The 25078-nt window shown below is 32.5% G+C and overlaps 2 protein-coding genes across 3 annotated transcripts; one reads left to right on the top strand and one right to left on the bottom strand.

Moving 5' to 3' along the window:
• Positions 1–574: 574 nt before the first annotated feature.
• LOC123302710 (nipped-B-like protein A) lies at positions 575–17968 on the bottom strand. Of its 2 annotated transcripts, XM_044885762.1 has the most exons (19): positions 17957–17968; positions 17726–17789; positions 17174–17434; positions 15033–15201; positions 14443–14561; positions 12949–13447; positions 11618–12590; positions 9894–10173; positions 8978–9130; positions 6017–8679; positions 5497–5886; positions 4946–5210; positions 4137–4327; positions 3431–3742; positions 3119–3265; positions 2524–2894; positions 2239–2413; positions 1673–2035; positions 575–1031 (listed from the first exon to the last, which is right to left on the bottom strand). In XM_044885762.1, the coding sequence occupies exons 3-19, from the start codon at positions 17235–17237 to the stop codon at positions 816–818; spliced, it is 7350 nt and encodes a 2449-aa protein (XP_044741697.1). In that variant the 5' UTR covers positions 17238–17434; positions 17726–17789; positions 17957–17968; the 3' UTR covers positions 575–815. The 2 variants fall into 2 exon arrangements, with proteins under 2 accessions (XP_044741697.1, XP_044741698.1); XM_044885763.1 differs by lacking the exon at positions 17957–17968 and having other exon boundaries at positions 17726–17792.
• A 2268-nt stretch (positions 17969–20236) lies between these two features.
• Positions 20237–23791, top strand: LOC123302745 (probable ATP-dependent RNA helicase Dbp73D). Its single transcript, XM_044885818.1, has 7 exons — positions 20237–20377; positions 20439–20754; positions 21265–21546; positions 21788–21965; positions 22210–22401; positions 22484–22958; positions 23354–23791. Exons 1-7 carry the CDS (start codon positions 20355–20357, stop codon positions 23742–23744), a joined length of 1857 nt encoding a protein of 618 aa, XP_044741753.1. The 5' UTR covers positions 20237–20354; the 3' UTR covers positions 23745–23791.
• Positions 23792–25078: the final 1287 nt, after the last annotated feature.

The following is a 25078-nucleotide window of genomic DNA, read 5'->3' as shown; positions in this document are numbered from 1 at the left end:
AGCGGAAGATAATTGATGTACCTGTGACGTAAAACTGTTACTAAGTAGGGGCTCATTTGTCGCTCAACTAAACTTTATGCTATTTCATCTTGTCTTTTGACGACCGAGCTTTCATTTTTTTCCTCAAAAAAGAATCCTGTTTATAAAAAATTCACTAAATTAGCTCCTAGTAAAGAGAGTGATAAAGTGTCGGATATAACACTTCCGTAAATGTCATTATAACCGGTTTTTGACTGTAATGAAATTTTGAAATGTATTATTTGTTTTGTTTTTTTGTTTTTTTTTTTTAAATCAATTTTTTTTTTTTTTTTGGGTTTTTTTTCATTTTTTTACTTTATAAAATTTTTTCTGTTAATTACTTTAATTGTTAAAAATATTTTTAAATTCACTTAAATTGTGTTGTAATTTTTAAATTTTCATTTTTTTTTTTTAATAATTATAGTTTTTTTTTTTTTTAATTTTACTTATTTATAATATTTTTTATTTCACTTTTGTGCAATATTATTTAAATTTTATCTTTTTTTTACAAAAACAAAAGAAGAATATTTTAAATTTTCTTTTAAGACTTGGGTTTCTTTTTTATATAAATCACTCACGCAGACGCAGCACTAAAGAATTTTTTTTTAGAAGTTTATTTGTATTCTTTATTCACACTGTACTCTAAATAAAAGCTGATAGTGTTTTTTTTTTTTTTATTTATTAAATTATTATGTTTTTGTCACACACGTTCCTTACACACACTGTATATTATTCAAGTTGAGTTTGTGTCTCAATAACAAAAATAAATCACCTACTGAATGGTATTAAATCAGTTGTTACGCTAAAAAGTCTGGATCACTGAAGTCATCGGAATCTGAGCCTGAGGATGTTAATATTTTTTTCCGTTTTCGTTTTGTTCGCGATTTTTTCGATTTTTCAGATGCACGATGCGATCGTGATCGATTTCTTGTATTGTTATCGGAGGTTAAATCAACGGTCGTTATTGGCCGTCGATTTGATATCACTAATTTTGGAACACGTGGCGGACTGTCCTATTAAATTAATTTTTATTATGTTAATATTTTTAAGAAAAGAAAAAAGAAAATTTTTTACTAATTAATAAAATATTTTAGTTTTAATCAGTGGCAGATTTGATGGTAATGACGCCTAACCCAAACGTCTTCGTAAATGAACTAGAGGCGCCCTTTTATAGAAATTTGTATCGACAGATTTCGATAACAATTTTTAAAATCAAACCCAACAATATAACCTAAAATTTTTTAATTTTGACGCCCCTTAACTGTTGTCGGCCTAGACCCACGGGCCTAAGCCTAAACTCCCACTGGTTACACCATGTAGACGAGTTAATAGAAGTTAAAAAGAAATTCGTGTGAAAAACTTGTATACATGTGTGCTGTCGATAAAGCCTCTATTGTTTGAAACTGACAATAACCTGACGGACACAGCACACAGTGTAGTTGTTACCCACAAATCCAAATTGATTACTTAGCTACTCAGCCAATGTACATCTATTAACTCCACTAAGGTTTCTGATTCACACAGATAACAATTTAAAGGGACGTTGTTTCGACTTCCACTTAAAACTATGTAATTCTAACAACCGTACGTTAAAATCAACGCTAGTGTGACCATAACCTGAATATTAAATATAGAAAGAAGGTATTCGACTTACTTTTGTTAAATTAATAACAGGTGTATCTGGAATACCACCCAATGGATCCTTCTCTTGTACTTGCAGCTGTGAGGATGAATTGTACGCGGATTGAAAGGATTTATTGGGTGATGATTCACTAGTCTGAGATGTAGATAGATCCGTTGATATTTGTCCACTTTGATTCTGTGTTGATGGATACGTTGTCTGGCCACTGGTCTGACTGGTCGCTGTGGGGTTTGTTGCGTTACCAGTTGTGTTGTTAACTGCATTAACTGGGTTACCAACCAAACGACTTTGGGGATTTGTTGATGTCGACTTATTATTCGCGTTATCTTCGTCTTCATCATCGTCTGGGTCCAGTTTTAACATTAATTGTTTAAACTAAAAATCAAACACAAAATTAATTCAATTTTTACCCGACTGCGCGAAGGGAAGAATGCATGTTTGTTTATTGAATATCTCATTTATTTTCACTTTAACACGAAAAATAATCCTTGGTCCTAATAAATTTTTCCTAGGATCGATATTTTTCGATTTAGATCCGAAAAAACATGGTCGTGACTTGATTTTTTAAAATTACTTACGTCTACATATTGACTGACTAAATCTTTACGTCCCACTTCATCCAGAACGGGTGGTGGTGTGCCTTGTTTTAGTCGTGTTAGCGTCGCTTTTGGATTAAATATTGAATTTGCTTTTCTGGTCACTGCTTTTTCATATACTTTTGCTGTCTCCGTTGGTGAATATTGTAAAATTTTACTAAAAAAACAAAAACACTCGATTAAAAGTAGAAGAAAATCACTTGTTTCATACTCTTTCTTTCGAGAACATAAAAAAATTCCCAAAAAGAGATCTTCCTCTCAACTTACCTATCACTAATACCATAAGTATCTTTTAGATGTTGTTTTAGAACCAGGAGTAGCAGACATCCTTGTGCCGCCGTTATACAACTCTGTAAGGGTTGTGTATCTTCTGGTAATCGTGCTAGAATATCAGCTTCATCCTCTTCATCGAAATCATCAATGATTTGTGTTGAAGCAGCAATTGATGGAGCTATCTGTGAATAGGACGGCGGTATCAACAGTGACGATGATACAGAATCCGTTGAATGATTCTCTTGTGATGGCAATTGTGTTGAATCATTATTCTCAGATGATTCGTTCTGTTGATTTAGAAATTGGAGTTCTTGGAGATTTTGTTGTAATGATGGTTGTTGAAAACCATTTATCGGTAATAAGGCCTAAAATGTTAAAAAGAAACATTCAAAACATTTTAATTCAAATCATTTTAACATAGACCTCCATAAAGAGAATCAAAAACACTCGGACTATTACGAAATGTTACAGCGGGGCACATATCATCATCTTCTCAGATAGTCAGGCCTCACTTCGGGCCCTTGAGTCGTCTAGTTTTATAGTAAATTTTTTAAAATTTCCATACAAATAGAATACAATATGTGCTTACCTCTCTAAAAGATTGTAGTAAATTTGTCCCTGAGACTGAAATCATAATATCAATATGATGAATTATAAATAATGGCTCGTCCTGTACTTGAAACGGAAAATATGCTAAATTATCAGCTAAATACAGCATATATGATAACGTTGTTCTCTGTAATTGAAAATCATCCAAAAATTTAGCAAACATCGCTTTAAAATTGTCAAAAACATGGTCACATACATCAAAAACGTAAATAAATGATATATATATATAATTTTGGGATGTATTTGACCATGAACCATGTGTACCGTGTGTGTAAAAAGTAAGAATACTTACATTATGTTCATCAAATTGTTTTAAAATAGATAAAACAATTGCACGCCGTTGTTGCTTTGTATTACGTAATATTGAATAAAGAAAACCATTTAATGCTGTGGGTGGTTCTCCTTGTTCTTTAATACGATAGCCACGTACAATTTCATCCGTTTGTATGATACGCTGTAATTGATTCGATAAACGAATACCATATTGTGATTTCATGTGTATAAAACCTGGATACTTTTTCTCAATATCTTGTAGCTGTTTATCCGCACAATGCGATACGATTTTCTCTTCATCGGTGCTCATACTTATCAAATATGGTACAATCTATAAAACAATAATATCAAATCTTTATTAATATTCAATATTGACGGAGATAAGCAACATGAGAGGCTATCAAAACTCAAATAATCTAATCTAACCTGGTTAGGTTAGGTTAGAGCAAAGAGACAAATGACGAACAGACAAATGGGCAACAGAAAATGGACTCTTTAGGTGATTTTATGAACACCTATATCAAAAGTTTGTTCGTAGCATCAATATTTTTAAGTGTTAGAAATTTGGAACTAAACTTAATATACCTTGATATATTAAATTAAAAAGTAAACTCTGCCCTTAAAATTGTGTTACCTGGAGATCTGGACCTCACGGTCTTTAGCCAAAATCCCACACTAATTTTGGAAAGTCTAATAATCGAACTTTTCTAGTCGAATAATCTTACCTGAACAGGATGTACAAGACCTTGTTGCAAGATCAAATGTATAACTCGCATGGCTGTGTGTCGTACAACAATATTAGGATGTATAAACGATTGTAAAATTTCTTTTAAATACAATTGAATAACTGTACTGGCCATTCCCGATGACACATCACCCATTTCCTTTAGATTTTCATCCTTTGAACGTTTCGCCCCTAAAACACAAGATATAAAATTTCATTATTCACATAGATCACTAAGAGAGTAAGGTTATGCACTTGAGGAAGTTGGATGAGGGGTAGCATTCAATGCTAAATGTATAGAGCTTCTTTGCCACTACCATCGAGTGAAATTTTAATAATAATTGTCCCACAAAAACCCTTGAATATTATGAAAAAAGTTAATAAATATTGCGTGATAATAATTGATTTATATTTATTTTATTTGGTTTTCTTGTAAAATATGAGACAAATCATATATGAATTAGTTCATTCCACATTCCATATGTATATCATTCATTCTCTCGGTAAAATCTAACACAAATTGAAACAATTCTACAACAAATTAGTATTTGTAAAATTATTCTAACCTAGCTTTATTTATTTATACTTGGAGTAAATGAATCTGAATAAAGAAAAAATGTGTCTGAAAAAGTTGTTAATCAAAGAAAAAAACAAAGTGAAGTAGTCGCGAATATGTTGAAATTTCACGAGTGCATTACAAAAATGTTTATCTTTGTCATATATTGTTTTTCAAATTCTTATCGTAAAAAAAACGTCCTTACTCCCTCTTAAATGTATAATTAATTGGTGAATAATTTTTGGATAACTTACATTCTTGATCTTGTTTAATCATACGCATCTCTTCCGCCAGTAAATATGTTTCAATATTACGTAACACTTCAATCTTCATTTCTAACGGTGAATTTGTATTGACTAACATACTATGATAAAATTGTTTTAAACTGTCTAAAAGCATAAAATCATAATGGCGGACACATACTGCACCAATCGCCATTAATGTATTCGCTTGAATATTTTTATCGTTTAAATTAAGATAAAACGTTAACATATTAAATACTTGATCTTTAATATCACTCTGAAACAAAATAAGATACATATTAATATCACAAAACAAATTAATATCACTCTAAATCAAAATATTTAGAATACTCCAGAAGTTCCCTTTCCTTCAAAGGAAGTTCTTATGAATTAAACCCTCAAAAAAACTTCCCTTCCTGGCCACAGCCCTTTAAAGATTATGCCTACCATGACCTTTGAAGGGTTTTTGAGGGTTTGACTTTTTCAAAAATAGTGGAATACCCTATTACAGTGGGTTCGGTTCCGTTTGTGTAAAATAAATATTTGAATGTATTAATACTTACAGGTAAATCCCGTATAACATCCTTATCAGTGAAATCAAAATGTCGTAATAGAAGACCAACGGTGTACATGGATCGTCGAACCGTTGGTTTATATTTCTCCTGATTGATTAACGTTGGATCCTTTTCTATTAATTGTTTATAGTTACCTAAATTACCATAATATTTATAAAAACAATCACGTATTAATTTAAAATTTCTGGTAACATTGTTCACAATTGAACTTAAACATGCGATACAACTTGCAACAACAGCTCGATCACTTTGTACTATTAATTTGATTGCATCCTCTTCTAATTGTGCTAAGAATGTCTCTGACGGATGTATTATCAATGGTACAACTAATTCTAATGTTTGAGCCACATAACTCACTATTTGATGATCAAGTTTTGTCTGAAACAAAAATTTTAAAACAAATTAATATTCATGAGCCAGTCATTACCTCGGAAAAAACGAGGTAGATAAGCATACGAATTTAACAAGCTAATCTATCTAAGAGGAACAATAAATTAAGGGTACTTACTTGACATTTGTAACTTAAATACGGCTGTAGAGTACTGGCATGTTTAACCAACAATTGTGGACGTATTTTGGCAAATAAATATAGAGTAATTAAACATGCGACTAAACGTTCAACACCAGCTTGTCCACCTTCCTGGCCTTGACCGCCTTCCTCCAGTCGTAACACATTCTCAATTAAACAATCAACAATCTGTCGACATGCTGTCAACAGTGACTTTGGTGGTTCGGATACAACTTTCGTTGAATCATCTTTATCCTCGCGCGGTTTAAACAACGATATTAACAACATTTCAAACCATTCCATTCCCATATCTTTCGAGGAAGCGACTACATCAATAATATTCATAACTTTACGTAATAAAATATCCGAATCGAATGCCTGTCGTTCTGGGGTCGGAGTAAACCACATGTTTTGAAAGACTTCCATTACTAGCTTCTTGATACCTTCTTCATCGTTGACCCGTCGTATCATTTTAACACAAATCTCAGGTATCTTATGAAATTGAGGACATTCGATACAAATATCTTTTAATATCTTGATAACACGCTTACGCACACTAACACCCGTATCCAAGATACGTGCTAACAACATATTATAATATTTATCGATTAATTCTGGACGACTTAGAACAAATTTACCAACTAGATCAACAGCTGCCTCTCGTACGGACGTTGAAATATCGAGCAATGAATGTTTCACACCAATTTGCATATCAGATCGTGCCAAAACCGATGAATCCGCTTCAACAATCATTGTTAAACATTTGATTGCTTTCGTACGGATTGCAATCGATGTTTCACGTAACACGATTAAAATATGCTTTAAAAATTGATCGAAACTCTGCGAGAACGAGCGTTTTGATGCTAAATATTGTGAAATTAATTCGGCACTTTTATAATCGATGTACGTTTGTAGTACTTGTACACGATTACCCGCTGATAAGTTATCTTGAAATGGACGAATTTTACTGATATAAAACTTTTTTCGTTCCTCGATCATACGATAAAGTTCATTTTGATCCGTTGTATTGTTCGCTAATCGATTTAAAGGTTCATCCATTTCGGAATCAGACCCAGAATCATCACTAGCTTGTTTTGACTTCTTCGATTTGCTATTTGTTTTATCCGATTGTTTATTACCCTGATTTGCAATTGTTTTCTTCTCAGAAATAGCATCACGAAACCATTGAACTAAATAAAAATGGCGAGCGTAACGATGAGCTTGATCTTTTTGTCCGTTCACAGCTAGATAATCCAATAAAACCCGTTGTAAAAAATGGGTACGCTCCTCTTCGGGACTATTAAATTTTATTGTTTGTTGTTTCGATTTAGATGAAGCATTATCTTCATCACCATCTTTGATCTCTTCATTTTTAATATCTTTAATCATTTGATCAATTGTTTCTAATTTACAAGAAGATGTTACAGCATCTTTACGTATTCTTGCCGCGATTACACCAAGATAATCAAGTGACGCAACACGTAAGGCCTGATCCTGCGTTTTATTTGTAAAATTATAAACTAACATTGTACCTAAAAGACTGAGTAACATCTCCGAAGCGGGCCATTCAGGTTTATTTACCGTCGTTAATAAATCCTGGACAAAATTCTCGAATAATGGACGATAATCAATATCCTCATTTTTATTACCACATTTACCAAGGAACACTGTTAAAAATGTTCCAGCCGTGGTTTTTGCTGTCTCGTATTTATTATGTATTAAAATATCTTTGTCAATTGTTTTTGTACTTCCTCCTCCAGCACCTGGACCACTATCGTTTGGAATTTTATCTTTGTCGTAGGAAAGTGTTTCAGGTAATGCGACGACACATTGAATTAATTGTAAAACTAAGGCGGTTAACATTTGGATATATTCTTCTGTATCACTCAGTAATCGATATGAACGAAGACCTCGCTTACTGCTTGGTAATCGTGCTATCGATGAAAGAATATCGTCTAATAATAATCGTCGATGATTCTCGTATCTGGTGAATATTGTTGTTACTAATTTTAAACACGATAATTGTAATTCGCTAACATTATCAACGAAAAATGGTGCAACACCCATAGACGACGCATGTAGCACCGTCGTATCGGTTAACGTTTGAAGTTGTAATAATTCCGCAAGTAAAGCAACAAGTTCATGAATTTTATTATACAATTGGACAATACTTTTCTCACGAACTTGTGTACTCGTATGCTGTCGACTATTACGTTTACGATTATCAACCTTCTTCTTGCTAGTGACTCGATACACCGAATCAAACGATGGAAATATCGTGTTGTGTAATTGATACTTTATAAATAGGATAACACGATCGATTGTATCCTCCAGGTAAACACGTTTAGACATATTTGGTGATGTCATCACGTACATACAGGTTAGAGAAGCATCTACAGCGCTCATAACCCGTTCCATTGCTGTTTCCATCCACATTTGTCGTATATCTTCATTATCGTCGGGATCGGTTAATGGAGATATTCGATCTCCGCCACGTATGCTGTGTTCGAGTAGATTTAATAATCGTACAAGACGATCAGCTGGTATCATATGCATAGCACCGAGGGTTTTCAGTTTGGCTGCCTCACTGCATACTTCTTGGAGTTGATATCGGGATATTAATGGTTCTTCTGATAACATAACATCGTCATCGTTGCGCCGTTCTATAACATTTTTTTATTCATTCGATTAAATATACAATCTAGAAATTCGAATTTCTAAAGGGAAATCGTTTCAAGGCGAATAAATTGTTAGCTAGTAAATTGTTCAAGTTTAAGGGATTATATCCAGTTCCAAGCACAATAAAACGAGTTTTTTTTGGAATAATAAAATTTTCAGAGAATATACGAAAAAATCGATTCTTTGAAAATTCTAACTGGATATAACCCTTTAAGGGAAGAAAAACCGGAAGAAGAATATTAAGTTCTCTGGGATGTATCATAGAAAGAAAAATATACAAACCAAAATATGTTTCATCAACATTTTTCAAAACGTTGTCGATTGATCGACTAAATCGTACATAAGTATTTGTTTCCATTAATTCTTCAATCGATAATTTTTCTAGAACGGGAACGAACCTTCGTTCAACCTTTCGTAATTTTGGTTTTGATACTTCTACAAACAAACAAAAATCAAAAATTAATAAAAAACAAGTGAAAAACATACAATGAATGAGTTAACTGTTGAAATACCCTGTATATAATGTGTTGAATGTCAGGGTTATAAATTAGAAAAGTTTAAAAAGTCAATACAATTATTTATTTGATTTTCGAAAACTTTCGAAAATATTTTCTATAATTTTTTTCGCTATCGAGAATATATTACAACTCCACTAGTTGAAGCTATCTGCAAATTTTCAACTCCCTTTCTTTTATAGTTTTGGAAAAAATGGACTCCAAAATTTTGTCCCTAATTTGCGCCCTCATGGGTAAACAGTGATGTTTACGAAAAAATGTTTCAAACAAAAATTGTTAATTTTTTGATAAGGAACATTTTTTACATTTAAATTTTTGTTCTATCTCTAATGGTTTACAAGATGGATCCTACGGACAAAAATCCCAATATTTTGCTCATTTACGAACACAACCTCACTTTTTACGTCCTAATATCTTTTTTCTGTTTTGAGTTATCGTGTTTATGGACGGACAGGTCGACAGACAAAAAAACGGGCAACCGGAAATGAATTTTATGAACACCTATACTAAAATTTTGTTCGTAGCATCAATATTTTTAAGAGCTACAAACTTGGGACTAAATTTAGTATACTTTCATATATATTAAATATATACAGGGTATACAAATTCAGAGCAAAAATGTAAAATTTGAATAAAAAAGATGAAACCTTAAAAATTAAGTTTTCGTTCTAGTCCAGACTTACCAAATGTAGGTGTTTCGGGTTCTTTGATAGCATTTACTTTGCGTTTTCGTACATTGATTAGGGACGTAAATGAATCTGTTTGCTGTGGTGTACCCAGATCATCTTTACTATCGTCCGTAATCCGTTTAGTCCCTCGTCGTGTTGTTTTTGGTTCGAATGAAACATCTTCTTGGTCGGATTCATCTGTACCCTGATTCGATGTTGTTATTCCTAATTTACTAGCAAGTTGCGGTCGATTTTCAGCGAACTCACTTAAACTTCGCTGCATTAGCGCCTGATCCTGTAAATATATACATTATTTAAACTAGTGAAACAAAATTCAATTCAAGACCTTTCCAAAGACCTTTTATCACCTAGCTTATTAATTAACAAAAGTAATGAACCTTTGAATATTTAAAAACATTTTATCGTTTTTTCACGGAAAAATTTCGGCTTTTCGATCCGATTTTGGATTGCAGAAAAGCTAATAATCCCAGATCCTGGTAAAAATCATTAACCAAAGTAAATTGATCGAGATTTCGAGATTTTTTGGTTGAAACTGATGCTAAATATACGAGTTCCAAGATATCGATACAGAATCAGGTCTTCAGAATCAAATTTCGGACTCTTATCTCAGAAAGGATGAATCCAATCATTAAATGAATCTAATTTTTGTATTCTTTGGGTCAAAATTACCGTATATATTGAGTTTTATCCAAATCTTAGCTTTGCCGATAACATAATAATAATGCGAAAATGAAGAGTACCCATTCTCGAGTTTCGGCTTAGTTTTCGAGTAATCCAAGCCTACAGTAAAAAATTTGGAATAATATATTATGGGGCCTTGGAAATCAATAATTAATGTATGCTCTAGTATTCGAATATTTTATTAAAAAATTATCCAATTTCCTTCGCTTTAAGTGAAAACCAAGAAAAACAAACGAAAATTTTCTTAATATCCGCTCTATTATATTACATTTAAAAAAGAAATTTGGCATTCAAAAACAGGGGAAACATACCTTCGTATTATTTTCACGCATTTTCACATTATGAACGACACACTAAGACTAAGACGAACAATTAAGTGGTGTGATTCTAATTATTTATTTATAAACAAAAGACATCAGCTTTATACATTCAAAGCCTACTATTCTTGCAATTCAAGAATTATATAAAAATGAGGCGCGAAAATTAAAAAATATATTCCAAAATTTATTTGAACATTTACATTGTAGTATAGTCATCTGGTTTTACCTGAAAAGTTTTCCGGGAGTTTTGAAAATCAGTGATTTTATAGATTTTGAGGTGCTCTTTTCGAATTTTCACTTTACTACCTTGTATCTTTGACGCTCGCGCCGCTATATTGGAAAAATGACGTCGAGAAAGAGTTTTTTGACAATATCTCCTTTTCGAGTCATTTTACGAGGAAAATATATCCATACAAAATTAAACCTCAGAGAAAAATGCCTACTATTTACGTTTTAACAATTTTTTTCGAAAAACCAAGTTTCGGTGTACGAACGCCGCAAAGTGATTAGAATACCCCCTTAAATTCTCTGTATCTTTAAATACTTGTGAAATCGAAAACTCATTAACTCGAAATTTTTCGCATTTCCCTTGAGGTTAGAGTTATCGAGGTTCCACTGTAAATTGACAATAGATGTATTTGGGAAATCAAATCTGGTTAAGATCAAACTTTAAGGGTCTCTCCTTTTTGTAACAAAAGTATAAGTAAATTGACTTACCTCTTGAGTGATACGATTAAGTCGGACAACTGGTTGAGGCATACTGACAGCCGTAGACGGTTTATTACTTGTAAACGATTGTTCACCAGTTGAAAATGAGATAGGTGTCGAAGGGGCTGCTGGTGCATCACTAGCTTGTGCTGGTGATGGTCCTCGAATATTCATTGGTTTAATCACATGATCCTGTCGTGTCTCACGCTCACTAACATTCGAACTGATCGCACCACCGACCGTACTAATCGCTGACGCAGACGCGGATGTCGTACTAATCGCACTGGTGTTAGGACGTCGTGACACTGTATTATTATCGATAGCACTAGTATTATTAAAGTATGTTGGGTATGTGGGATTGGACGTCGTCGTCACATGATTACTATTCACCAGGTCATGTGAAGCACTGCTCGTTTGTGTCTGTAGGGTTGGATTTTGTTGAGTAAAACAACCCACACTGTATGGTGTATTGTGTTGGGGTGCTTTTATGATAGACGTATCCGTTGAACTGGCTTGTGGTGGATTATTTAAAGGCACTCGATTTGTCTCTGACGTTGCATACAATGCGTTAACAGTTTGTATTCGTTGCACTGGCAACACTTGTTCAAAATCTTGTTCTAAATTATTATTAGTTGCACTAGATGTCGATGAGGATGATGCCATTTGCGATGAATTATGATGAAATGACGTGTAATCTGGATGATTACCTGGTACACTCTGTTGATGGTGGCTACCATCAACAATCGTTGTATTTTGTGTTGTTACACCTGGTGTTGTGAAACCAAGCGTCTCTGTTGATGAACACGATGAAGACGATGTTTGTGTACCAGACAAATATGATGAATCAATTGATGGCGGATGATGTAATAACGTTGTCGGCGTCGGCACTTGGTCATTTGTACAATTTATTAATTGATTACGTGAAGAAGACACTAATGGAGTTGGAGGTGTTGCTATGTTCTGATGATGATGCCCATAACTACTAAAATTATACAAAATTACACATAAATCAGTTTTTTAAACCCTTATTATTATTATAATTTGGGGATCTTAGATAATCCCCAATTCAGTGTCATATTTACACGGCAGAAGTCTGTAGAGAGTCCAGGGAGCAATCTCGACAGAGAATTTCTAGGCTTTCTGCAATTGCTCTGGCTTAGGCAGAATTCTGTAGCTCCATTTGTTTCAAACAGAGATACTTCGGCTCGAGGGACAAATTATTCTCAAAGACAGCAAAGAGGTCACCGTAATCATTAATCGGGATGCTAGGGATTCATTTACGGCACCCCTATTATTAGTAGTATTTAGGGTAACTTAATTAACTTGAAAAAATTGAATACCTCTGGACTATAGAACTAGGTGACGCAGAAGTTGGTGTTTGTTGTTGCTGCTCTGAGCTTGGTGTTGTATTATTGGTGTTATTATGATGGTAAACTTGTTGTTCGGTTATAACTGACGGTCGATGAGATGACGCTGACGTGGACGATGACGTCGATTGCTGCGCTGATTGCTGCGATGAGTTTGAATGAGGTACTACTGTTGGTACAACAAGTGGAAGACGTGCTGATGCTGGACTTGCTGGACTACCTTGTGGTGTATGCCGATTTGGTCCACATTGCGTTTGTGGTGATAATTGACTCACACCACCAGATGTCTCTGATGATGATTGGCTTGCTGTTTGCGGTTGTGATGTTGATGATGAATTTGTTGATAAATAATTTGTATCATTTATTACACTTCTACCACCACCTGCAGCACTTCCTATCATTACATTTGGATGATTCCAAACTGGGGTCAGCGGAATTTGTTGCTGTTGCTGTTGAGCACGTATTGCATTTGCTGCAAATAAATACAAACTATTACACATTGATCATGCGCACATACATACTATATTAATAAGATCTACAAATATACAGAGTGCTAGAAAAGTGGTTGTTAAAAAAAATGTGGTGATATTAACTTTCAAGGTCACTGCAAAGTGACCTCTCAACTTTTAACTCGTAAGAGACTTTTACTTCGTCTTGTCTAAAGCTGCAGATATTGCCGAGATTAATTGTCACTTTTCTTTTCTCCCATTCCTCAGGGCTTTGTTTCTTTACTCAAATATTCGATTCCTGGTCAATACTTCTGAATTATTTGTAAAGATTTCATAAAAATTTCCTACTTTTCTGGAGTATTGTTGTAATTTGTTTGGTTGAGTTTGTCAACTATAGAAGAGTTGGTTAGGTTCTGAAGTTTTTAGCCCTTACTTTCAAAAATGAAGCATTATTACAGAAATTTTTTGGTCTATTTTTTCCTAAATCCTTTGAATCGTATTGCTCAAGCAAAAATGCTTAAGTTCAAGGATTCTATTGAGATTGTACAAACTACATAATCTTAGAGATACTAACTTTAGCGGAAACTCCTGAAGCTTTCTTATGAAGATTACAGGTCCTAATACTATAATCCACGATCTTCTCGAATGTAATCTTTCTTCAAGAAGCAAATGCGAAGTCTTATTCTGTTGGGGGGTTGCAGAAAGACAATTCGTAATTTACCGAATCAGGGAGTGAATAAGAATCTCGTCTAGCTAACTAGAATTTCATTAGGGCATGCGATAGGGTCAGTTGTGGTATCACAATGGACCCTATGGTCTAAGAGTGTCCTATCCCAGGACGGCCACTCTAACCTAACCTAACCATCTGTTAATAGCAGGCATCTTTCACAGTGAGAAATTTATTTTTGCCGGTGAAGAGATGTTCTCAAAGAAGGTATAAAAAAAACCTTAAGGGTCCAAAGAGCTAAAAACCTGATTGCGATATCCCTTAAAGTTATTTTAAGATAAAATTACTTACCCTGAGGTCCATAATTAAATACGTTTGGATTTTTTTCTAAAATTGCTTGTAACAATTCAGGTTTACACTGTTGCTGGTCCACATGCTGTTCCGTACTGGCGTAATGATCTTTTAATTCTCTACAAAATTAGAACCAAAGTTTTAGAAAACAAAAAATGGAACCAAAATCTTCGAAATATCCTCAAATATCGAAAGTTAATTTTACCTCAATAACTTTTCAATAATCAAAATGCGTAAATAAATTACGCCGTAGCGCAAACTATTTTACGGAAATTCTTTCGATTGATGAGAATATTTATGGGAGTTACATATAATTCAAGATTAAATATTTACAAAAGTAAAATAAAGTAGAATATTTGAAATAAAAGAGTGCGCAAATTTAATTTGCACTTGCGCATAATATAATACATAAAATTGCGGGAAATTCAATAACATGAAATAAATCCCAAATAAATAATAAATAAATAAATTAACAAAACAATAAATTAATTAAAAATTTGTGTTTGATTCAACAAAATGAATTATATGCAACCCCATCTCTGCGATTATAATATTTAATTTGGTTTTAATTTTGTGGAAAAAACACATACATATAATCCGTGGATGATTGCAACAAAGAATGTACAAGTTGAGGTATCAGAGCGTGCTCCCGTGTACCCAGCAAATTCTGCGCTTCTTCCGCGACACGCGGATGAAACAACAGAGATTTGTTGCTTAATGTCTGCAGCAATGGAGATGGCAGAGGCATTTCAGGAAGAACTGAAAAGCACAAAAATAAAAACAAACACGTACACAAATGAGTTTCAGAAAGAAACAATTTTTCATTTTTTTTTTTTATTCAAAATTTTTAAAACGTTTTCTTTTCTGTTCGTTAAACTCCCCGCAAAATATAATGAATTTATGCAATACATCACATTACTCCCATGTTTATAAATTGTATAGGAAATATGAAAAACATGTGTCACAGATGTTTATAATTAACTTAGATTGCCAACTTTTATCAATAATAATGGAGTTTAACATCCATTTTTCAAGCATACATCTATAACAGACGCCACCCATATCATTTATGATGTGGGTGGAGTCGGTTACACCACGATGACAGTGTGATCAATTTATCGCCCCTTTAATTATAATTGATCAGACTGCCGCTACCTGGATTCGAATCCGAAACCTCCCAGTCAGTAGTCAAACGATTAAATGTAGTTGCGCCTTTACTCACTAGGCCACTGAGCTGGTTTGCCAACTTTTATGGAAATAATTACGTGGAAGTTGAGTAGAATTCTAGTTATTTCTAGCTCTTAAAACGCAGCGATCACGATTTCAACGAAATTAGAGGAAACTCTCTAAGTGAATTTTAACTAAACAAGGGCCAAAAAATCCTTCGCGTAATACCGATCAGGTACAATTCGAAAATAATTTTGAAGACTAACAGAAATCTAAAAAAATTTAGGCCAATTTCGTCTAGTTTTACAAAAATTCATCATAAAAGTTTTCATTCATCAAGGAAAGTATACTTTTCTCATCAATTTCTGGGTAGAAAATTGGATAAGACTCTAAATACCAGAAATTGAACTGAATTGGTTAGCGATCTAAGGTTAATACATAAATCGTCTTCATTTAAAATAAGTCACAAAATACTCTAGGTTTATTATATAAACATCTGTGAGGGTTGGTTGGAAAAATGAAAAACATATCAGAGATGTTCATCATATACTTAGATTGCCGATTTATGAAGATTAGATACGTGGACATAATCCTAAAACTATGATCGTTATGAAACGAATATCATTCATCTTTATACGATAAGTACAGTGACGGATTTAATGGGAAGCAAAGTAGTTTCTCACTGGAAATAGGAGGGCCCCAAGTGAAAGGATACCACAAGAAGGACCCAAAGTTCAGTAACGAAGGCTCAAAAAAAGAAGGAATAAGACAAATTATCATAGAAGGGCCTCACAAGAGGTCCCAAGTCCAGTAACGAAGACTAAAAAACGTCTCTATTTATAGATATTCAGGTACCCTAGGGATATTTTTCCCACTAGGCCTTTTTCCTTAAATTCGCCACTAAAGATAACGAAGATTGTTGAGATAAATAATTTTAAAAAATCTACGCGAGTTAATTTTGGAAATTTGATGCCCTAGATATTATAATTGGTCAAATTGGACCATTTATTTATTCAAAAACTAATTAAAATCGAGTTTGGGCGTTATACAAAAATTATATTCGTTTCCATGCGATAAATATGCTACGTAAAGACGAGGAAAATGTCTATTGTTAGGAAAATTGGATTAAACAAGAAATTTATCGAATATTAAACTTCGATTAATAATTTAAAATCGATGAGAATTTGTTTTGAAAATCAAGTGCCATAGAAATTTTCAGCTTAGTAAAATCGGACGGTTAATTAATCCAAAAGAAAATAATAATCAAATTATGAGCGATAAAAATGTTACATTAGGTCCTAGTGACCTGGGGTTAATATCTAGGGCAATCAGTTGGCAGTTTAAATCATAATATAAACATCTATGATCTGTATTCGATTTAAAAAATAATTAAAAATTAATTTTTTGTCTAGAAAAATTCATTCCACAAATGTTTTTCACAATTTCCATAACTTCTTGAACCCCACAAAACAATCATGGGAGTAAAATAAATTTTGGTGGGAAAATCAAAACGTATGGAAAATTTCGAGAAAAACAAAAAGAAAAAATTTGAACAAAAACTTACGGTCAGTTAAACTAGCGACCCCTGCCAAGGTAGTGATCGGAACGCTCGGAATCTCTCGATCCATGGTCAAACACTACCGATGCACAAGGCTCTGTCGAACCATGGCGTCGCCTGAGTTCATCCACAATCACAACTTACTCACGAATCCCATAACGTTGATTTGTATAAATTTTGTAGCGTATTCGTAACAAGTAGTTTTCAGTTTCAGTTTGTTTTATTTTTTTTTCAATTATATAGACACAAAAACTTTGCACAAATTACCTGAATCAAAATAAAATGTCACTTGAAAACACTTAAAAATTGACATAATATGTCATAAATAGTAAATCAAACACAATAGAAGATGACATGAATGGTGACATAAATAGGTTCCACTGTACCATAATATTTTGGTTACTTGGTATTCGTAAATTGTAAGTTAACGGTTTAGAAGTTAAAAAAAAGTGTTTATTTGTTAGAGAATCGACGTGAATTCGATCAAGTAAGGTTATTCAAACGTTTGCCGTAATGAGTACAGCAAATTTAACGCATAAAACATAAAAAGTTCAGTACCTGTTATCAGCATTTTTCAATACTAAAAATTGTTTTGACATTAAAAACTCAGTATTTATTGAACCTGTAACACATAACCCACTGTTAAATATTTACATTAAACAACAGTTAAACAATTTTAAATGAGCACTTTAGTATTTATTTATCAATTTTTTATTATTTTTATTTATCCAAATTATAACGAATATTGTGAAATTCAATGATTTTTATTCAATCAAAATTAATACCTACATTATACAGAATCAGAATCCAATGGCGACACAGACAGTTATTGGGGAGGCAAGCTTATTTAACAATTGGGCTATTTCTTCTTATTCTTTATAAAATATAGATTGTTTGTTTCTTCAATAAAATTCAAACTTACATCGTATCATTATAGATGGCGTTATCTTACATTCATACAGGGTGGAACATTTTTTGCAACTTGTCAAATTGACTTATTTATTTATAACATTATTTTATAAAAATTTTTATAACAAAAGCAAAATAATTGTAATAAAAGAGAAAAAAACAAGAGGGGGGAGGGGGAGATTGCATTTAAATTTGGAGTTTGGACTTGTTAAGGAAGGTACAAATTTCAGAAAGGATTTCATAATTATTTAAGGATAGGAGGTGGGGAATATAATAAGGGACAAAAACATCCGTAAGGGCTAGAGAGCAAAGGCAGAGCAAACGTGATGTGATTTATATCACAATAATGATAGCCGCATCTACATCTGGTGTCGGGGACAATTTGTATTCGATGTAGATGGGCGGGTAATGAGTTGTGTCCTGTTCTCAAACGGCCAATCATAGTTATATTTTTTCAACCCACGTCCCATTTGTGGAACCTTGTTTTCAAGTGATGGGATTAGCTGTAGCTCATACAGTTTGGGCCTTTTAGACGATGTATTCCACATTTGGGTCCAATCACTCAGCATAAAAGTCTTGCAGACGGCCCACAGATCTTGTGCGGGTGGATTCATCTTCTGGACCAGTTTTCAACTTGACTTATATACCATGTGATCAAAAGTTAGCGTCAAGCGTTATCATGGAATTGCACCTTTATGCTTACAATACATTCTATAAAACTTCGCTCCATCATAAATTACCACCCGGTAGTCGATACATAGTACGTATGCAAATCTCTAAACTATGGAGTGTCTCTAAAGTAAATAAAGGATAATTTGCAACATTATTTTGTGTCTTCTTAGAAAACTGATAAGATCAATCGAAATAAAGCCATTGCTTAAAAATAACATTTTTATTGGTTATATTTATTTTTCAGGAGTTCAGGTAAACATTGTAGAACAAAGTTTTGAAAATAATCGACCAAAACGATCATAATTATTATGAAAAAGAAAATAATTCCTAACTAGAAATCGAAATATTTCAGGCTAATTAATTGAAAATATTTTTTAAAAATCCCAGAAAATATACATAAAATCTAACCTTAGATTAGGGACCATTTTACATTACGAGTGCTACCATCTATGATTATATAAAATAGTTATCAAAGATTTTTTGATTTTCAATATAATCGATTAGTAAATATTTTTTCATTATTTTAAGAAATAATTTTGTAAAAAACAAACTTATATATAATTTTAATTAATTGTTTTTGATTTTCATTAATTTACTTCATTTATTAAACAAAGATCAGTACTATCGATAATATAGATTCCTTTATGAACTCTATGACTAAACAAAATCCAATATAAATAAATTTCAATCTTTTCTTTAAAACATTTAATTTTCCCATAATATTTTATGAATTATTGTTGAAATTCTATTTTCTCTATTCGTAGGCTTTTAAAGAGAAAAATTTTCCATTCTATGTAGGCCATTTCAGTCGTTTTATATGCTTCCAACAAAGATAAAAAACTATGTTTATGAATTGACGTATCAAAATGGAAGACATTTTTTTCCATTCAGTTTTCACCATAGAGATAGTATAAAATAGAATAGGTGTAAATAATACAAATTTATTCTTCGATCATTTCATGTTCGTAAATTCATCCTTAAATCATTTTATTCTTAGTTAACATACACTTAGAAAAAAATTACCCTTCGTAAAAGATAACTAGAACCCCTAGAATATCAACAGCCAACTCGCATTCCTGGATATTTCATTATAGAGTTAACGAAAGAGCCAAAAAATTTAAAAACCCGTGCTAACTCGACCCCATTAACAGTAGGGTAAACTCGTAGAACGCCTGGGTATTCCAATAACAATATTAAACAATTTTAATATAATATTTGTGCATTTTTTGCATATTTAATAGTTAAGGGACGAAATGTTAATGTACGGGGATATTTTACTCTGTTACCAAAATCCTATGTAAATTGGGTAATTTCGGAGAAATTTCAAGCGATAATTAAAACAAATTTTAATCGTAATATAATTATCAATTTATCGATCACAGTTTAGATAAATGAAATTTGATACTTTTGGATCTCTATCTCGTAATAATATCTTTATGGTTTTTGTTTATATTCATAAACTTTCCTACAGATGGCTACAAAATATAAAAATGTGAACCATGTGTATTTACAAAATCAGTAAAATTATAAATTAATAAAAAATTTAAGTATTAAACATTTTATTATTGATATTTTCTTAAAATATCAAAACGTTTGAGTTTAAATAATGTCTTTATTTCAAATACGAAGGTAATCATTAATATAATACAAAGTGGTTCGTAAAAATATCACACAGAAAATTTTATTTTAGATATGTTGGAGACGATACAATCGTATCGTCAACCGATAAAGTTCCAAAAGAGGTAGCCGAAAAGAATTTAGAACGATTATTAAAGAAGACAGAAAAACGGAAACGTAATCGCGAGAAGATTAAATTTAAAAAAGCATTTCCACTATCAAAGAAACATAAAACAGAGGTTATCAATGAACATGAGAGGTTACCAGAGGTACCCCAACAAAAAGAAGAAATTGAAATTGTTCTACCTAAAGAAAATGATATTGAAAAACCTCAAACAGAATTTTCATTTCAAGTTATTGGAAATGATAAACTTAATAAAATTAAAGAAGTATGTATCGAAATTTAATATTACTAGTTATTACCCGCTCGTTTTATTGGGAAATTCCCAAATTTATGGGTCATTATTAGACAGAAAGTACTTTCTTCCAACTCTTTTTTGGTCATATTGTTATAAAACACTTTTTACTTAACCTTACTTTTGAAAAATTAGGCTTTTTTTCAAACGCTTATATATCGAAAACGGCGAGGTTGTGTAAAAAATGTCAAGAGTCAAAAAGTGTTTAGAATGGTCCAAAATATAATATCATACCCTTTTTAAGACTAGATCCACAAAATAATCAATTTTGGTGAAAATTGTCAGGAGAGAAAAAATGCTTAGAATTGTTTAACATATAACATCTAAACATCTTTTTGGATGAAATTTTGTTGAGTACACTCAGAAATCATTTTTCATCGGCTTCCATAAAAATATGTTGGCACGGAGTTTCTTTCTGAGTCAAATACTTTATTTCCTCGATTAAAACATAAATATTGATATATTGATTGATGAAATTTCTAGGTAAAACGAGTTTTGCCCCATTGGTTAACACATCCGGTTCAAGTTGATGGAAATTTAAAAGAGTTGAAAGTGAAAATTGAAGATGTTATGTACGTGGAAAAACAATTTCAGGATTTGTTACGAGAAAGTGGTGTAACACATTATTTTCCAGTACAATCAGCTGTTATTCCATATTTTCTACAAGAAATCAATAAACCTTATCCATATTGGCCACGTGATATATGTATTTCCGCTGCCACAGGTAGTGGCAAAACCTTAGCTTTTGTTATACCCGTTATTCAAGTAATTTGTTTTTTTAAAGTCGCATAGTGGTTGGAAAATTCAAAAATCTGACTAAAATGTAGTAGGCCTAGACCTTACAGACCCTACTAAAAATTTCCAACCTTTTTCAAATCTCTCTGCTTTTGGAATTCGATTAATTTTTTTATATAGAAATTTCATGTTTTGGATTTTGGTCAGTTTTTCGAAATTTCCGACCATTGCAAGTTTTTAAAAATGGATAATTATATAAATATAATTTCAGGCATTAAAATATCAAGTTGTACGGAAAATTCGTGCGGTGGTTGTTTTGCCTGTAAAAGAACTTGCAAGTCAAGTGTTTGAAGTATTTAGAAAATTTGCAAAATTAACAAAAGTTCGGGTGACTTTATGCACGGGTAGAATACCATTTGAAGCCGAACAGAAGACAATAATACGAAAAAGTATGCAAAGAGGGCTATGTAGTTATTGGAAGCTTTTGTGTTGGCGGATTCCTAGTCTCTTTGTCTAAAGGTCTTGCATGCCTTGCAGGTGCAAATAACATGTATAGATAATCGTCAGATCGTCCTTCATACAGACCCTACAAGTGAGGTCATCAGAGAATTTGAATACGAAAGTTTCCAAAACGAATTAAAACGAGACCTCCCGATTAACCTGTGCTAATTGCTTTTTTTTATCATTTTGTAGTCGATGACCAGGAATATATTCATTTAAGCGATATAATAGTAACCACTCCTGGAAGACTTGTGGATCATATTCATATGACACCTGGATTTACGTTAAAACACTTAAAATTCTTAATTTTGGACGAAGCAGATCGAATGATTGATCGCGAACAAAATGATTGGATTTATCACTTGGAACAACATATGCGAAAAGGTATAAAAAATTACAGGCTGTCCCAAAACTTTCAAGTAAAAAATTTTATTAGTGTACTATTTATATGAATTTTTTTTTGTAGAGGAAGCAAATTTTCGTGTTGGTAAAATAAATTTACAAACTTTCCAAAATACGAATCCTCCACCACAAAAAATTCTTGCATCCGCAACATTAACACAGGATCCAGAGAAATTATATCAAATTGGATTATTTAAACCAAAACTGTTCACATCGAACACAGCCAATGGTCAAATTGAATTAGAAAATGTGAAAAATGATGATATTGTTGGAAAATTAGCAATGCCACAAGAATTAAATCACAAGTATTTAATCTGTTCGATTGAAATGAAACCACAAGTTTTGTTCTATTTAATTACGAAGTTTAAAATGACGAAAGCTCTATGTTTTACCGGTAGCGGTTTAGAAGCACATCGGTTAACTTTGTTATTACGTCATATGTCCAATAATCAGTTTATTGTGGAAGAATTATCGAGTATTATGAGTCCGAATTCAAGGAAAATCACTTTAACGAACTTTTCAACTGGAAAAATTAACATGTAAGTTATCAATTTTACGTAAATTAACACAAAAAGCACTTAAGGGGATTGTGGAAATGGGGAAAACCCAGAAATTTTCAATGAAGGAAAGCCATAGATTCAAAATGTTCGGGTTTGAAACCTTGGATCTATCTTTCTTGGAAGAGATCCCGACGGAGAAGCTATGGGCTCTCTGTGTGTGCGTCTGGCCTCGGTAGAATCCTTTAGCTTATTCTGATTTTAATAGCGCCTCCTACCCGAAGACGTCTTGTCTTCGGAGGGCACAGGACTCTTGGTCTAGGTGCTAGGGACCCACTAGCGGTACCCCTCTTTTGTTTTATTACTATTATTATGCCCTACCCTACTTTTATTGATTAATTACTTCTCTAACATCGTAAAAATCTTTTTTTTTTCAGTTTGGTAAGTACAGATGCCCTAGCTCGAGGTCTCGACATTCCGGATGTGGACTATGTAATATCATACAATGCACCTAAGCATATTGAAACGTATGTGCATCGTGTAGGACGTACAGGACGAGCCGGAAAAACAGGAACAGCAATTACCTTAGTAAATACAAAACAAAAATCATATTTCTTGAAATTATTTACGAATCAAGTGAATCTAGAGGATATAACTGTTGAAGATGAGATCATTCAAAATGAAACACCAACAGAAGTTTACCAAAAAGCACTGGAACAAACGAAATTGGATTTGGATAATGAAAAACAATTAATGGCGGATAAAAATCAACGACTTAAAAATGTTAAAAAGAAACGAAAGATTAAAAAGAAACAACCAACCACTTAAATTTAAAGCTATATCTTTATTTGTTTTTTTGTTGATTTTTGAAATGATGTCCAAAAAAAATATTTTGATAAATAAATAATGATTTTCATAAAGTTTTGAGTTATTTGTTTAAGCTAAAAATGGAAGGTGGTTGAACTTAGCTACCTCTTCTCATTAGATGCCGATATGTGTTTAGGAATTATAGGTCTAAAATCGGGCGTAATATTTGAAAGAACAAATGAAAATTTGGGAATAATTCGAGTGTCCGTTGTCTGACATGTTGAAAATTGAAATTTTTATTGTGACACCCTTTCTTATTTTAGCTCTATCAATAGCACTAAGAGAAGGAGATAAGTTCAGCCACATCAATGTGGAAGATTCCATTTTAGGATATCTTTTCATAATGATGCCCTACCCCTATTCTGTCATAAAATTTCGAAGAATTTTAGTTTGTCTATTGACGTGCAAAATAAGTGACAAGCATCACCATAAAAAAGTATCTTTAGTTATAAGCCCATGACCCGGGCACCCGTAAATACTAAAATTTATTGTTTCGTAATTTAAATAAGTGCGCGTTCATTCGTTTTTGATAAATAATTTCAAAAAAAAAGCCGAGTGTTGTAAACTGTTCTTGAGCTCGGTTTTCTTTTGTTAATTCATATACTTTCGAGCGAATACCATAGAGCTGTCATTGGCATACGATTGATCGCAGTACGGAGAGGCAGATAAAGTAGACGTGTATTGCTGTCTTCATCTCTCTTGCACGCCTACTATTATGGCTTTACAGCTCTATGATATTATGTCTATGGATAATATTCATATCAATCTTCCAAAATACTTGAATGTGTTGTCAATATTCCGATTCGAAGTAATCAATAAAAATCAATGATTAAACCTTTGGTTTTGAGAAAAAAAAGGAGCATAAGTAAGGGGAAGGGAAATGAAGGGTATAACGCAGTAATCTTTGTTTTTTAGGTTAAAATACCATAGAGAAGCAGCCAGGTAACTGCTAGTAATCAATAACAAAATGAAATAATTATTTAATGGATAACATATATCATATTTAAAATTTCGATGTCGTAATTGTCTTTGTTTTTAACGTTGAAATTGCCCAGCGAAGTATTCAGACAACTGCTAGTAATTAATACATTCAGTATGCCACTTATCTATTCAAAGACGCAAGTTTAAAATAACCAATCGAAATTATTCTTTAATGGATAACTATGGGCGTTATAAACTAAAGTTCTTTTTATTATCACTAGATGGAGTCTTTCTTAGTATTCAAATCCAATATTCTATCGATTTGCAATTGAAAAATTATCTCGAAATATATTTTAGCACCTTTTTAATTCTTT

Source organism: Chrysoperla carnea, chromosome X, assembly GCF_905475395.1.
Source record: "Chrysoperla carnea chromosome X, inChrCarn1.1, whole genome shotgun sequence".
Taxonomy (NCBI): domain Eukaryota; kingdom Metazoa; phylum Arthropoda; class Insecta; order Neuroptera; family Chrysopidae; genus Chrysoperla; species Chrysoperla carnea.
The sequence above is the reverse complement of the archived record's forward strand: the minus strand, read 5'-3'. Positions and strand labels throughout refer to the sequence as shown.

Coding starts and splice junctions, on each gene's coding strand:
- LOC123302745 (XM_044885818.1), top strand. CDS start 20,355: ATGTCTTTATTTCAAATACGAAG. Junction 20,378..20,438: donor TCTTTATTTCAAATACGAAG/GTAATCATTAAT, acceptor ATTTTATTTTAG/ATATGTTGGAGACGATACAA. Junction 22,959..23,353: donor TCAACTGGAAAAATTAACAT/GTAAGTTATCAA, acceptor TTTTTTTTTCAG/TTTGGTAAGTACAGATGCCC.
- LOC123302710 (XM_044885762.1), bottom strand. CDS start 17,237: ATGGATCGAGAGATTCCGAGCGTTCCGATCACTACCTTGGCAGGGGTC. Junction 8,680..8,977: donor TGTTGATGAAACATATTTTG/GTTTGTATATTT, acceptor AAAATGTTATAG/AACGGCGCAACGATGACGAT. Junction 2,895..3,118: donor TACTACAATCTTTTAGAGAG/GTAAGCACATAT, acceptor TTAACATTTTAG/GCCTTATTACCGATAAATGG.